General features: G+C 42.8%; 2 protein-coding genes across 4 annotated transcripts in view; both read right to left on the bottom strand.

Annotated features, from left to right (window-relative positions):
* The window catches only part of LOC311598137 (zinc finger protein 431-like), a 31,383-nt gene extending 22,986 nt beyond the window's left edge, over positions 1–8,397 (bottom strand). The window contains exons 1-4 of one of the 3 annotated variants that reach the window (XM_084783041.1): positions 7,831–8,366; positions 4,007–4,133; positions 3,751–3,811; positions 351–1,985 (exon numbers count right to left, since the gene is read on the bottom strand). In XM_084783041.1, the coding sequence (XP_084639167.1) occupies positions 788–1,985; positions 3,751–3,811; positions 4,007–4,133; positions 7,831–7,833 (1,389 nt within the window). In that variant the 5' untranslated portion in view covers positions 7,834–8,366 and the 3' untranslated portion in view covers positions 351–787. Of the gene's footprint in view, positions 1–350; positions 1,986–3,750; positions 3,812–4,006; positions 4,134–7,830 lie in introns of those variants that run through there. The other 2 variants (XM_084783044.1, XM_084783042.1) reach the window with 2 other exon arrangements.
* Positions 1–16,491, bottom strand: part of LOC311598136 (uncharacterized protein) — a 133,798-nt gene that overhangs the window by 74,490 nt on the left and 42,817 nt on the right. The window lies entirely within an intron of this gene.

The raw sequence follows: 16,491 nt of genomic DNA, 5'->3' as shown, positions 1-16,491 counted from the left end.
CTTTCATGATGATGAAGACTATAGAAATGTGCAAAGGACTCACCATATTAAACACACGCACATGGTTTCTCTACAATATGATTTTTTCCATGCCTTTGAAGATGCCTGTAACATGCAAAGGCTTTACCACATTGCTTACAGTTGCTTTTTATTTATCTACTTATTTTCCCAAGACAGGGTTTCTCTGTGTAGCCTTGGCAGTCCCGAACTCACTTTATAGACCAGGCTAGGCTCAAACTCACAGTGATCAGCCTGGGATTAAACCTGTGTGCCACCACACCCGGCTACTGTTGCTTTTTAACAAAGTCCCATCATTCAATTATACTAATGAAGACTCAGGAGCCAGATGCTGTGGTGAAAGCTTACTAGCTCAAAGAGGCAGAGAAAGCACCCAGGTGACATTAAAGAGTCCCTTCTTCTCCATGTTGTCTTAAAGACCTTCAATCTCAATGTCCCTCCTTTCTACTTCCTGTCCATCTCTCTATCCATACCCCTAACTTACTCTTGTTTTTTTTTTAAATGTTCACTCTGTCAATTGGTTGCTTGCTCCACCTCTTGATCTATGGTTGATTTTATTTAATCCTGTGTACAATAAACAGAAAACACTTGGATTGAAGGTATATGCTAGGGCCAAGCCACACCACAACAATCTGTTTACAATAAGCAGAAAGCTCTTGGATTAAAGGGTGAGTCACACTACAACAAGAAACAAGCTTTTCCAGTACATAATCTAGGGTTCACAGTGTGATCAAATACCCTGTAACAGCTTACATTCACAGGCTTGCCCTCACGTATGTTTCCTTTTATGTATTTGGAGATGGCTGCGGTGTGCATAGGCTTTACCACATTGGTTACATTCATAAGGTTTCTCTCCAATATGTGTTCTCTTATGTGTTAGGAGACCACTGTGCTGTGAAAAGGCCTTACCACACTGATTACACTCATAGGGTTTCTCTCCAGTGTGTGTTCTTTTATGGATTGGGAGATGACTGTGACTTGCAAAGGCTTTACCACATTGATTACACACATAAGGTTTCTCTCCAGTGTGTGCTCTTTTGTGTATCTGAAGATTGCTGTGACGTGTAAAGGCTTTACCACATTCGTTACATTCATAGGGTTTCTCTCCAGTGTGTGTTCTCTTATGTATTTTGAGATAACTGTGTTGTGCAAAGGCTTTACCACATTGATTACACTCATAGGGTTTCTCACCAGTGTGTATTCTCTTATGTATTCGGAGATGACTGTGACATGCAAAGGCTTTCCCACACTGATTACATTTATAGGGTTTCTCTCCAGTGTGTGTTCTTTTATGTATTTGGAGATTACCATTGTGTGCAAAGCCTTTACCACACTGGTTACATTTATAAAGTTTCTCTCCAATATGTATTCTTTTATGTATTTGGAGACTACTGTGACATGTAAAAGCTTTACCACACTGGTTGCATTCATAAGGTTTCTCTCCAGTATGTGCTCTTTTATGTATTTGGAGATTACCATTATATGCAAAAGCTTTACCACACTGGTTGCATTCATAAGGTTTCTCTCTTGTATGTGTTCTTTTATGTATTTGAAGATGATTGTGATATGCGAAGGCTTTATTACACTGGTTACATTCATAGGGTTTCTCTCCAGTGTGTGTTCTTTTATGGATTTTTAGGTAGCCGTGTTGTGAAAAAGCCTTACCGCATTCATTACATTCATAAGGTTTCTCTCTAGTATGTGTTCTAATATGTATTTGGAGATGATAGTGTTGTAAAAAGGCTTTCCCACATTGATTACATTCATAGGGTTTCTCTCCTGTATGAATTCCTTCATGCCTTTGAAGAAAAATGTGACGTGCAAAGGCTCTACCACACTCATTACATTCATAGGGTTTCACTCCAGTGTGTGTCCTTTTATGCTTTCTGGGATGACTGTGAGGTGCAAAGGCTTCACCATACTGAATGCCTTCATAGGGTTTCTCTCCTGGATGACGTCTTTCATGCCTGCAAAGATAATTGGTACATGTGAGAGCTTTACCACATTCATTACACTGATGAATCCTTTTATCTCTATGAATTCATTAGACAAGCTGGTCTAATGGTAAAGAGAAATCAGATCTTAAGGTCTTATCACTTTGTTTACACTCGTGGTGTCCCCTTCATTATGTGTTCTTTTGCATCTGACTACACCTGTGATGGTAAGAGAACTTATCATGGCTCATATTTATAGCATCCTTCGTCTATATCAGGTTTTTCCATATGTTTGAAGAGAACTGGAAGAACTCAGAGCTTTACCACACTGATTGCATTCATAAATTTTCCTATAGTATGTATCATGCTACATTTGCTAAGTGAGCAAGGATAAACAGAAGAATTTCCACATTCCTAGTACTCACAGGGATTTTCTGTAGTGTGAGTTTGTGTATGTTCCCAATAAAGTTGGGAAACCAATTAATAGTAAACTTGTATCCCATTCAGGAAACCTACTCAAATTGGGAACTACTACTACATATCCTCTAATTGTTCTGGTGGAGAGAGCGAGCGTGCGAGAGAGACAGAGACAGACAGAGAGAGAGGGAGAGAGAGGTTGCTACTTTCAATATCCCTGTGCTCACATGCATCCATTGGTACATATGATATAACTACTAAAAGAATAACAAATGAAAGGTTTCCACATTGCACTCACACAGGTAGGCTTTTTGTTCCTCATAGACATGTGGTATGGCATTAAGGGTCTTCCACAACAACATTCTTAACTCTCATCAACTGTCTCCTCATTAAATTTAGCAGTATTACTACAAGTATATGAGTAATACCAGCTTTACTATGGACTATTTGCTTATTAGAAGGTTTTGGACATGTACACATGTGTATATACAAATACACTATTCAATGTGTATACCTTTTGAAATATCTAAGAGGTATGGGCATAGCTCTACTGGAGCTATGATTCAAGTGGTGATGTATGTTACGGCACTGTTTGTTCCTTCTTAGAAGAATGTCTTACACAGGCCAGGCTTGGCGGCGCACGCCTTTAAGCCCAGCACTTGGGAGGCAGAGGTAGGTGGATTGCTGTGGGTTCAAGGGCAGGCCGATGTACAAGTGAGTCTAGGATAGCCAAGGATACACAGAGAAACCGTGTCTCAAAAACCAAAAGAAGGAGGAGGAGGAGGAGGAGGAGGAAGAAGAGGAGGAGGAGGAGGAGAGGGAGGAGGAGGTCTTACAAACACAAATCAGATATCTGACATTGAGGGACATGGTTCTCTGAAAATTGAATAATCATTGATATAATCATTGATACACTTAAAGCTGTGCTTTTTTACAGTGTTGCTTTTCTTTTCTTTTGTTTTGTTTTTCAAGGCTGTGCTTCTTTCTGTAGCCCTGTCTGTTCTGGAACTCACTCTGTAAACCAGGCTGGCCTCAAACTCACAGGGGTCTTCCTGCCTCTCCCCCCTAATGCTGGGCTTAAAGGCATGCACCACCACCTGGTACTGTTGCTTTTCGTTCAAACTTCCAGGACACAAGGCCTGGCGTAGTGGCTGATGCCTTTAATTCCAGCACTAAGGAGGCAGAAGCAGGCAGATCTTTGTGAGTTTTAAGGCCAGCCTGGTCTACAAAGTGAGTTCAGGACAGCCAAGGCTACACAGAGAAACCCTGTCTCACAAAAAAACAAATCAAACCAATCCAAACAAACAAACAAAAAACCTTTCCAGAACAATTTAAGATTTCTTCAGAAACATATTTGTATCAGTCTGTAGATGAAAAATACCTTCCATGTCTTCTACGATGCTGAAAATGTTTCTCAGTATTGTGGGTTTCCCAACGGTAGCCTAAAATAACATACCAGAAAACATATATTAGTGGAAATTAGGCAAAATTTAAGTTACTATCTTCAGTGAACCTTACAACAATGCCTGGTTTATTCATCCCCTTCTTCCTCATTCTCAAGTGAAATTACATAGGAGTATCATTAACACACAGTTGTCCCCTTATTGTAGAAAGCAAAAGAAAATCCACAGTCTTACCTATAGCCGTGAGGTTCCTGTAGGTCTCCAGCATCACATCTTTGTAGAGAGTCTTCTGGGAAGGATCCAGCAAAGCCCACTCTTCCCGAGTGAAGCTCACATGCACATCATCATAGGTCACTGCACCCTAAAATATCCCATATATGTGTTCAACAGAAAGTATGATACTGACAACACTGTAAATGTCTGCTTCACTCACAATGTATTCATATAATTCTGGTGCCTCCTCCCCTTATTCCCTGACACAGGAGTCCTAATGAAATCACCAAGTCATTTTTGAAGGAAACTGAATAATGAAGTTCACCTCTGTCTTTTCTTTACCCTTTGAATAGGATGTAGCCTTGCAAGAGAAATGACAATTGACACAGGGGCAAGCCAACAGATCCTCAGTACTGAGCGCACATCAGGGAAACGGTATGAACAATTACTACCTACAAAATGATGGGCAAGCTGGGTGTTATTTGCTCATGCCTTTAACACCGCAGCTCAGGAGGCAGAGGCAGGTGTGTGCCATTGAATTGGATGCCAGCTAGGTCAACCCAACGAGTTCCAGGACAGCAAGAGGTACATGTTAAAACCCTGACTCCCTTGCAAAAAGCAATCAAACAAAAAGATAGAAAGAACTCAGAGGTCTTTACCGAAATTCCTACAAAGAATTAGACATTCACTCCAGTTCTGTATTCATCTTGCAGAACCTGAAGTGCCTCAGTTTAAACTGTAACATTAATAAGATTGGACTAAAAGGGAATGTATGTTTAAGCAGTTGAAAATATTAGCAACATAGATGTTGATCATGCATAAGCAATATATGGCAGGAGAGAGGGCACAGCACTTAAGAGCTCTTTCTCGTCTTGCAAATAATTGGGATCAATTGCTAGTCTTTCCATGGGGGCTCACAAGTGTCCAAGTTTCAATTTCAAGAGTCTAAGGCCATCTTCTGACTACTGTGAGTATCAGGCACATGATATACATATTCATTGTCCTGGGGAGCGACAGACTGGCATCAAAGTGGCCTGACAATATAGTTTTTCTCATAAACATCTTTATAAAAGGTTGAAGATGCAGCTGTCCTGGAATTAATATGCCTTCCCTAGAAGAAATTGCTCCACACACAAAAGATTTAGAAAAATCTCTTTAATCACAGCATACATTCAGCTCTGGCTAACGCTCAAAGGAGGGACAGCAGAGGAAAAAGTTTGCATTCTGCCTATGCTGTCACCTTAAGTCTCTTTTATGCTCAGGCCCCAAGTTATGGTTTGAACAATTTAAACATGGACTGGAGACTGACAGTCTGTCCACTTACACAGATGGGAGATTTGCACAGCCAAGACAGTCCCAGACTAATTTCTTAAGTACACCAGTGTCCTGAACCAGCAGGTCACTGTTCAATGACAGGATCCTGAGTTGAAGGTGCCAGAAGATGAGAAGACAGGAAAAGAAGAAGGTAGAAGGTACACAAGCTAGGGTGGGGAGGTCTTGCACACGCTCTGTCTTGTGCCAGTAAGATTCTTAAGAATAGCATCGTGGCAGCCTGGTCTACAAAGTGAGTGCAGGACAGCCAAGGCTGACAGAGAGACCCTGTCTTGGGGTAGGGGGATATTGGAGGTGGAAGAATAGCATCTTGTATACTACCTACAGTAGAAAAATGGAAAGAAATGGCAGACTTCTAGGAAGTCAGCAGAAACTATCATACAATGGGACAAACTCAGGAATTGCAAAACAATACTGCACAAGGGGAACGCAGGGTATCACAAAAACATTACTGACTAAGCCTACAGTGGCTATGGGACTGATAACCAGTGGGAAGAGCTGGGTTCTCAGGGTCTGAAGTAACCCCTCTCCACAGGCTCTTGGATGCAGACCGTTACCAGCTCTCCCAGGCATATTCCTGGCTTTACAGAAAGAGCTCTGTTTTATTCTTCTTACATTGGGGTCTTGGGGAATGCTCCCAGGCTGTTACTGGCGCTGCCAAGCATGTCCTGGGTGTGAGAAGGAGCTATGTCATTCTTCACACATGAGGGCCTCATAGAAAGCCTTGCTTGATCAGGCTAGCCCTCAACACGACAGTGTTTTTCCTCCTCAAAGAGCTGCTGCATGGTGCAGTCTTGCCCATGGGGCAGAACTATGCTTTTCTCTTTAAGAAAGCTGGACCTTTATGGCACATCAGACCTTAATGTTGGTTGTGACCCTGTAATGCCCCCTTGAGCAGCTTGTTAGAGGCCTGCTCTTTGATATGAGGACGGGCCTAGCAGCTGATTATAAGTCAGAGCTGTCTCCTTTGTTATGGTTTGGAGCCAAAAGTCTGGACAATCCTGATGAACAAACATGCATATCCTGGCATCCTAATCTCTAGCAGGCACGGATAGCATACTACTCCTCTGTGGGGTGTTGTAGAGGCAGCCGTCCCTCAGCTAAACTCTACTTCATGTCCCTTATTTCCTAAGCACTGGTGAATCCTCCACATCATCATCTCTACTCTTCTACGTCACAGCTGAGTGCTACCCAACACCTGAGGTGCCTTTAACAACCTCCACAGATTATTCCAAATGGGTCTTATACCCTGTAGAGGAATGTTGATTCAGAACCAGGCTGTTCTAGCAAGAGATCACATCCAAAGATCTTCTAGGTCTGTGTGCTCTGGCTGGAATACAAACACGCATTTAATCCTGGAGACAGAGGCAAGCAGATCTCAGTCCACAGCCAGCCCGGTACAGAGCAAAGATCAAGTCAAGAAAAGCTTAGCTCCAAGCATGGTGATAAATCCCAAACAAAGGAAAAGCTAGTTTGTAGAAGGAAGTTACCCATGTTTTAAAGTGAGAGTTCGGTGTCAGCCTGGTCTACAAAGCGAGTCCAGGTTTGCCAAGGCTACAAGAGAAACCCTGTCTCAAAAAAACAAAAACAAAACACAACAAACCCGATAGTGATATCTAATTCAGCTGAGTGGCAGGAAAGGTGACAAATCAGAGACCATTTGACAGAATAGGACACGCAGTTTTTCAGAGAGAGGAGGCAGTTTTACCCAGACAGTAGTAGAGAGATGGGTTGCAGAGAGAGAATTCAGGTAAAGACAGAATGAGCCAGAAAATGAGAAGGAGCCAGAAGGTTAGAAAAGACTGTTGGAGTTAGAGACTAAGCAGAACAATTCCGGGCTGAGAGAGAAGCCACATTAAATAAGTCAGCTGGGAAAAGAGTTTGAGCCACAACAGCTGAGCTGAGCCAGCCAGCCCAGAGCTCAAGAAGAACAAGGAAGGGTGAGCTCATTAAGCAGCAAGTCTCAGAGGCTGAAAACATTCCAGTCTAGGTGAGATTGCACAGAGGCTAGAGCTTCCAGGACTCGACCTAGGCCAGCAGAAGAAGGTAGTAAAATTACTTTTACAACACACAAATGTTAAATGCTAAAGGCAGAGCTTAGAAGAGCCCTACACGCGGGACGGGGGTGGATCGCTGTGAGTTCGAGGCCAGCCTGGTCTACAGAGTGAGTCCAGGACAGCCAAGGCTACACAGAGAAACCTTGTCTCGAAAAACCAAAAAAAAAAAAAAAAAAGGGGGGGGGGGCTAGAGAAACTAGGGCTCTCCGAGTTCGGCATCCTACCAAGGAAGTTTCCAAACACAAGCCTTTGTTCCCAAAGCTTAGCGCAGACTCAGCTCCCATAGTGAAGTCATTCAAAGGCCACAGTGGAGTCCAGGAAGACTAGGACAATGGACCCTACAAGTGGCCGCCTCTGGTTGCTGCTCACCGCCCAGCCCCAGGGACAACGCACGCCATGAGCTCCCTCTGCTCAAGCATCTCTCCTCCCCTATGTGGGCAGTGACCCTGTGCTCACCATATCGTTACTTCCAAGCTTGCCTGAGCTCCCTTGACAGCACCCAGCGGCGCCCAGAGACCATCACACTGAACAATTTTTAGCGGGTTCAGCAACGGAACGGAACCTGCAGCAAAGCTCCCGGAAGAACCCGCCTCCTCTTCTGACTGGCAGGTCCGCCTGAAGGTCCTGATTGGAGGCCGCAGCAGGAGGGGTGCACCTCTGCATCTGCCCAACCCCTGGAAAACGGATCAAGAAAGGCAGATTCTCAGAGCGTGTCTGCCGGGAGTATTCTGCCTCAAGGCCGAAGGTGGCAGAACCCTGAACAGCTGCAGCCGCTTGTTGTGGGGAAAAAAAAAATCTGTCGGTTTTAAAAGACAGTCTGTCTTTAATGGGAACTTGTTGTGATTGCCCAAGGCTCTGGAATCCTGGGTTAGGTTTTAGCCTGCAGGGAGCCAGGATTAGCGTTTGTTTGTTTTTGGCTAGGAGGAGGGAGCCAAGAGGTTATACGGTGCCTCCTCTGGTTTCTTGGCATATTCTTGGATAGTGTATGTGGCTCAGAGGAAAGAGAAACAGGAAGCAGTATCTCAACTTTGGAGGTTGAAGGCATGGGGGTGGGGAAAGAAATGCGAGTTGCCATGGTGATCTGTCCCGCCCCCCCAATGGTGGCGGCATCTTGTGGAGGGCAGGCTAGGTGGACAAAGGGGGAAGGAGGCAGGGGTAGGGGGCCAAGACCTAACGTGGGGGTTCATCCACCTTTATAGTTGAGCCCTCCAGAGCACAGAGCAGTTGTGCAAAGTGGGGAATTGAGGGCCCAAGGGATTTTTTTGAGAAAGTTTCTTTATAGGAGAAGTAAATGGGGCCTGTTTTTTTTTTTATTTGAGGCTTTTTTTTTTAATGTGATGAGTTTCCCATGATAGAAAAAGGAAGGAAGTGCTGCTGGTGATGGTAAACGTTCCAGAGGCAGTTTTATGAACTTCCAAAACCTTACAATAACCTCATTTATTACCAATTTGACTAGAAACTCTTTAAATTCCAAGTAAATAGTATTTGAAAGTATCAAGTTCTCTAAATCTTTACATTAGATATTATTTAGGCAAAAGCCCATTCTTTTTTGAGGGGTGGCATTTCAAGTATATTAAAAAACAAAACAACAGTGGTTTGATCTTCTCTCCCATCTCTCCTCTCTCTCTCCCCCTTTCTTTCTCTCCCCCGCCCCTCCCCCCACCCCCGACAAAAGCATATTTTGCCAGGCATGATGGAACAGGTCTTTAATCCCAGCACTCGGGAGGCAAAGGCACGCAGATAGATCACTGTGAAACAGAGAGAAACCTAGTCTCAAAAAATAAAATAAAATAAAAAACAAAAGATAACTATAAAAATAAAAAATTTTAAATCAAGTTATAAATTCTTTCTATTTTATTGAGGGGCAGTAGACATCTAATTTGATACACAGTTGAAGATAATTCTGAGCCATGTGCCACCGTATCCAGCTGCAAACTATTTGAACAGATGTTTTTAAAAATACTATTTCCCTTACAAAGGAGCCATCATATAGAAATGTAAGGAAATATTGTGTGTGTGCATGGGAGCACCCATGTAGTGTATAAGTATATATGTGTGTCCACATATGTATGCACAAATGTGATATGTGTTCATACATGTGAACTTGTAAGTACAGAAGCCAGAGGTCAATATTGGGTGTCTTCATCTATTTTGTAATGCACATAATTGAAAATAAAATAGCATTACTAACAGCTGAATATAATTAACACAATCATAATGTTACTTAAAAGTTAACCAGAATTTAGCTGAGAAAAAGATTTGAGAGATGTATGCAGCACAGAAGACCACATAAACTACTACTTTTATGAACGTTCATTGCTTCATTTCTTCCTTGCTTATTTTTTCATGTTCCCATAAAGCACTGAGGTGCTGTACCCACTCCCAGGTGGGTACCAGCTCTTTGTCTGGTTAACAGTGCTCCCTTTTCCAGTACCAGCCTATTTGTTTGCTTCTTTCTTTTGCAATGCTGGGAATCAAGCCCAGGGCCTTGAACCTGCATAGCAGATATGCTGACAATGACTTATATCCCCCGTCCCTTTTTTCTAGCATCAATAGCAACATCTTATACAATAATGGGTTTGCATTTCTGTGACGATTTCTGAACTGTGCCTTCTTAACGCCAAGAGCCGCAGCATAGGAGCAGTGTAGATCAGCATGGAAAGGAAACTGTCATCAGATTGAAGGAAACACTGGATTCATGAGTCAGCAATTGTCAAGAACATCCATGGGTCATAGAATTCAGTCAAAACTGGCTCCAGGAGCCATATTTTCTTCAATGTTTGTGGAGCAAACTCACTCTTGGCATGGTTACACATCTAGGCCAGCAGCAGGGTCATATAGGGTGGACCACGCCTCCGCCCTCATATCTCAAAATTCAGTCTGGGCTGTGATGTCCCTTTGTAGCCCTGCTGAAACAATAGGTACATGTAAACAGAGAAACTTCTACAGGCTACTACTGTTGTCCCACTCCCAGTGAGCTTCCTACTTGGTGCTAGTTCAATACTCTCCACATAGTCACACACTGGAGTGAAACTTTCTTGTGTAAAGTGAGGCAAGAAAAACAGTAAATGCACTAGGCGGTGGTGGCACATGCTTTTAATCCCAGTACTCGGGAGGCAGAGGCAGGAGGATTGCTGTGAGTTTGAGGCCAGCCTGCTCTACAAAGCGAGTCTAAGACAACCAAGGCTACACACAGAGAAACCCTGTCTTGAAAAACCAAAAAAAAAAAAAAAAGGGCCACGCATGGTGGCGCACGCCTTTAATCCTAGCACTCGGGAGGCAGAGGCAGATGGATCACTGTGAGTTCGAGGTCAGCCTGGTCTACAAATCGAGTCTAGGACAGCCAAGGCTACACAGAGAAACCCTGTCTCAAAAAAACCAAAAAAACAAATAAACAAAGGCAGGGCAGTGGTGGCACACGCCTTTAATCCCAGCACTCAGGAGGCAGAGGCAGGCGGATCGCTGTAAGTTCGAGGCCAGCCTGGTCTACAAAGTTAGTCCAGGACAGCCAAGGCTACACAGAGAAACCTTGTGTCGAAAAACAAACAAACAAACAAAAAAACCAAACCAAAACAAAAAAAACCCCAAATAAACAAAATTCAAATGACACTGGACATGGTGGCACATGCCTTTAATCCCAGCACTTGGGAGGCAGAGGCAGGCAGACTACTGTGAGTTCGAGGCCAGCCTGGTCTACAAAGCTACTACAGGACAGCTAAGGCTCCACAGAGTAACCCTGTCTTGAAAAACAAAACAAACAAGCAAAAATTCAAATGACAGCACATGCTGGCGAGGATGTGGAGAAAGGGAAACACTACTCCATTGCGGGTGGCAGTGCAAACTTGTATGACCACTTTGGAAATTAATCTGGCACTTGCTCAAATGTAGTTTTTGATGCCAAAGTAGGATGCTGAATTCTGAGATATACTGAGTGGTCAAGCCTGAGAAAAGTCTCGAGATATTATTTAAAGGTAAACTAGATAAGAATTCCCATCTGCCACGCAGCATCAAGTTAATTTGGTTTGGTTTTTTTTTGGGGGGGGGGGGTTTCGAGACAGTGTCTCTCTGTGTTAGCCTTGGCTGTCCTGGACTCACTTTGTAGACCAGGCTGGCCTCAAACTCACAGCGATCCGCCTGCCTCTGCCTCCCGAGTGCTGGGATTAAAGGCGTGCGCCACCACGTCCAACTCAAGTTAATTTGTAAAACTCACATTTATCTTACATTTCTGTATGCTTGTGTGTGTTTTGCCTGCATATATGTCTATGTACCACATGCATGCGTGTTGCCCACTGAAGTCAGAAGAGTGTTGCCCACTGAAGTCAGAAGAATGTTTGGGATTCCCTGAAGCTGGAGGTTCAGATGCTGTGAGCCCCTTCATGGCTGCTGGGAACTAAGCCCAGCTGCTTTCAACTACTGAGCCGTCTCTCCAAGCACTAAATTCACACTTCTTAAATTCCGCGGATGGAATGGTTGTTCTGAGAGTCCTATGTGAGTCAGCCTTATGGAATTTCATCAACGGTTTTGTGGTATAAACCAGTGGATAACACCATTTCAGAGCTTTGAAGAACCCTTCGGACTTTGTTCACAGTATTCCTACGGTAAGTAGGTGATGATGCTGGAGCAGGCCGTGAGTGGACATCACTCAAGTGGAACTGTCACTTACTGCATTTTTGGGGATATCTTGCCGGGCTGGTCATTGCTATGGTTCTAGGCCTTATATCCGGGGAGGACTACTGACGTCTCTTCTCCTTTGGCCATGCTCATATCACCTTCTGATACTATGTGAGCTAGTCTCCAGGGAAGAGGCTGCCACATCACTTCTTCTAGCTTGAGTTTGATTTCTCCAGTTTCTATGTCTGCAGCGTGTGGTATCTTCAGACAATAGGGTCTTACATTCAATTTCTTTTAGGCCACCGAGGGAAACAGAAATAGGCTGTGTTGTTTTGAGAATACATCCCCTGAACATCCCCTCATCTGAGATGAAAACTCAAAGGGCAATTTCCCATGCCTGGTACTATGTGTGAGTTTTGTTAGACAGTGTATGCCTACTGCAAGAGCATTAGTTCTTTCTTTCTTTCTTTTTTTTAAAGGTTTATTTATTTTATGTGTATGAGTGCTCTATCTACAGTACACCTGCACACCAAAAGAGGGCATCAGATCACATTATAGATGGTTGTGAGCCACCATGTGGTTTCTGGAAATTGAACTCAGGACCTCTGGAAGAGCAGACAATGCTCTTAACCACTGAGCCATCTCTCCAGCAAACGAGCATTAGCTCTTATTGATCACCACATTGCCTATTTCCTCTTCCCCCTAGAAACGCTGCTCTGATTTATTATTATTTTTTTGGTTGGGGAGGAATCTTAATTTATACATAAATTATGGAGAGAGTTCAGAGATGGTGAATGCAAATTCATAACAAACAATTTCAAGGGATGATCTTCTTTATTCCCAAACTGGTGCACTATCTACAAAGATTCCTGACCCTTTTCTAATCTGTGTTAATTGTATACAATTAAGAAGCACAGCATAATATATTGGTACTTTCACATATAGGGAACTCACTATTGTTGCCAAGCAAATTAACATAATCACAATTTCACATATTTTACTCTTCGCAATGCAAGTATTTTGCCATCCTCTTGAGGTATCTTATAAGGAGAGCCTTCCAGGAGGCAACAATGCCACCTGTGAAGTTGTGATTCACTGATAACAAGTTCTCCCTCTCTGGCTAGAGAGATGGCTCAGGGGTTAAAAGCACTGACTGCTCCTCTGGAGGTCCTGAGTTCAAGTTCCAGCAACCACATGGTAGCTCACACCCATCAGTGATCTGATGCCCTCTTCTGGCCTACACGTGTAATGCAGGCAGAGCCCTGTATACATAATAAATAAATCTTTGGAAAAGAAAAAAAAGTTCTCCCTCTCAGACTTCTATTGTTTTACTCAGCAGAAATTCCTCTGGGAGTAGATGTAGTGTTCTTACAACAATTTTAAACTTGTAATTGTGTACAGTAGGTATGCTTTAATACATTTGTAGCTCCAAGACTATTTGATGGTACACTCTGATTACTCTTATAACATTTAATCTCAAAGCAAAACAAGTCATTTAAGAGTTACTTAAGAGGGGCCGGGCGTGGTGGCGCACGCCTTTAATCCCAGCACTTGGGAGGCAGAGGCAGGCGGATCACTGTGAGTTCGAGGCCAGCCTGGTCTACAAAGCGACTCCAGGACAGCCAAGGCTACACAGAGAGACTCTGTCTCGAAAAACCAAAAAAAAAAAAAAAAAAAAAAAGAGTTACTTAAGAGAAAAACAAGATACTAAAGACATCCTTGTTTCCATCTTTACAAGACAATGGAAAAGCTAGAGGTGTCCAAAACAAAGCTTATGCTGATCAACCTGAAAATGACCATTGAAACTATGCTCAGTTCCCTGGCAGTCCAACAGTGCCCTCACATTGCCAAGGTTAATTCTGCTGTGGGACACAGCCCCAGGTTTCCTCCAAAAGATGCTTACATTTTTGTTTTTGTTGTTTTTCTAGACAGGGTTTCTCTGTGTAGCCCTGGCTGTCTTGGATTTATTTTTTTTTTATTATATTTTTTTTTTTGGTTTTTCGAGACAAGGTTTCTCTGTGTAGCCTTAGCCATCCTGGACTCACTTTGTAGACCAGGCTGGCCTCGAACTCACAGCGATCCGCCTGCCTCTGCCTCCCGAGTGCTGGGATTAAAGGCGTGAGCCACCATGCCCGGCTTGGATTTATTTTGTAGAACAGGCTTGTCTCAAACTCACAGTGATCCTCCTGCCTCTGCCTCCCCAGTGCTGGGATTAAAGGCATGTGCCACCATACCTGGCCGGATATTTTGTAGTTTTTAAATGAGTCACTAGAGTTTGTCTTTTCAAGAAATAATGTTTCTAGAATAATCAGCTGCCTTTTCCAGATGTTTTTTAAGGCTGGTTTCTGGCAGTGAGCTACAAGGTAACAGCAGGAACAGTATCAGGTCCTCTGTAGAGAGATTGTGTTTTCCTTGTTATCTAGCTCAGCCTAATGATGCCTAAGTATGGACACATTCTTTTCCATACTGTGTCTGAGACTAAAAAAAAAAAAAAAAAGGTCTTTTTGAGTTAATAGCCATCCATATGAATTTTTCATTTATTTTTCTTTGATGAGATAAGCCTCTTTAATGGATGAAAATATAGCTTTACACTGATATGAGCCAGAAATGAACAATAAATATGGTCTCACATATTTTAGTCCTTATACGATATACATTGCAAATTACATTTTCTTTCTTTCTTTTTATTTATTTATTTATTAAAATTTTATTTATTATTTACACAGTGGTCTACATGTTATACCTGCACGCCAGAAGAGGGCATCAGGTTACATTATAGATGGCTGTGAGCCACCATGTGGTTGCTGGGAATTGAACTCAGGACCTCTGGAAGAGCAGTCAGTGCTTTTAACCTCTGAGTCATCTCTCAAGCCTGCAAATTACATTTTCAGAAGCAAGATAAGCATTGCAGAAGCATAACACTGAATATTTGTCATGCCCCCTTTCCACCCTGCACTGTGCTTTCCTAACATTATTCTTATTAAAGCCATGCAATATTTGCTCTTTTCAACCCTTCCTCTTATCTTTTGAAAAGTGATCTTAATTGGAAAAAAATTTTGGGGGGGTTGTTTTTTTGGGGGGGGGTTTCAAGACAGGGTTTTTCTATGTAGCCTTGGCTGTCCTGGACTCGATTTGTAGACCAGGCTGGCCTCGAACTCACAGCTATCCGCCTGCCTCTGCCTCCTGAGTGCTGGGATTAAAGGCGTGTGCCACCACACCCGGCTCTTTTTTTTTTTTTTCAAGACATGGTTTCTCTGTGTAGCCTTGGCTCTCATGGACTTGCTTTGTAGACCATGCTGGCCTCGAACTCACAGAGATCCACCTGCTTCTGCCTCCTAAGTGCTGAGATTAAAAATGTGTGCCACCATGCCGGCCTTAATTGGAAAGTTAAGGAAAACAATAAAATGAGTCTTCTCTAGGTACCCCTGCTGACCAGTAGCACAGACTGTCCCTGCCAGTCTGATCACTCTTAGTGTTTGTAGGCTTAGATTTTGCAAAGACTACTTTACTTACAGTTCTTAAATGCTTCTACTTCCCTTCTAACCTACCAACCAGAGGAAGGGGAGAAGGCTAATAGGAAAAGGATGTTGTGCACCAGTTTGGAAGTAGTTCGTTCCTCGGGGCGATTTCACTTTTCGTTGTCAGGATATCAGCAGTCCAGTCCAATAGTTTGCTATTAACATCAAACAGCAACCTGAATCAGCCATGGGGGCACAATCCAGCAGAAACAGCAAGGCTTCCCCAAATTGGCAGAAGGCAGCAGAAGTGGCCTGAATCATCCTGAATACCATGAGAAGCAGTCTGATGTGTTTCTCTCTACGAAGTGAAGATTAGCGAAGCCCAGGAAAGCATTGCACGGCATATCAATGCAGAAGCGTCCCCTCACTGTCTGTGGGGTCCTATTTATATTCTTGCTACACGTCATTCGCCCTCTCATGTGTCTGTTTTCAGCAAAACATCACATGCCATCCCACAAGACAGTTTCCAGCAAAACACCACGTGAAACAACTGAGTTTTTTGTTGTTGTTGTTGTTGGTTTTGTTTTTTTAATTAATTAATTAACTAATTAATTATTATGAATACAGTGCTCTGGCTGCATGTACACCTGCATGCCAGAAGAGGGCACCAGATCTCATTATAGATGGTTGTGAGTCACCATGTGGTTGCTAGGAATTGAACTCAGGACCTTTAGAAGAGCAGTCAGTGCTCTTAACCTCTGAGCCATCTCTCCAGCCTGACAACTGAGTTTTTAAAGAAACCAGAAGCTTCCACTTCATATTCCCCTTTCTGTTTGAAGAAATTGTCTTTTTTTCTGTAACATTAACAATCCACACAATATAAAAATCATTATGAGAACCATAAACCTAGAACTTTATACCACAGTTTAAATAAGCTGCTTCTGTACAATATATTAAACAATAGTCAGACAAAACAACCTTAAATTTCTATTAAGTTAGAATAATTAAAAACCTAAAATTTCTATGAAGATACAATAATTAAACAAAC

The sequence above is a fragment of the Acomys minous genome (genome assembly GCF_964271855.1).
Source record: "Acomys minous genome assembly, chromosome: 5".
In the NCBI taxonomy this organism is placed as follows: Eukaryota; Metazoa; Chordata; class Mammalia; order Rodentia; family Muridae; genus Acomys; species Acomys minous.
Note: the sequence above shows the minus strand (reverse complement) of the source record. Positions and strands in the feature narration are given on the sequence as shown.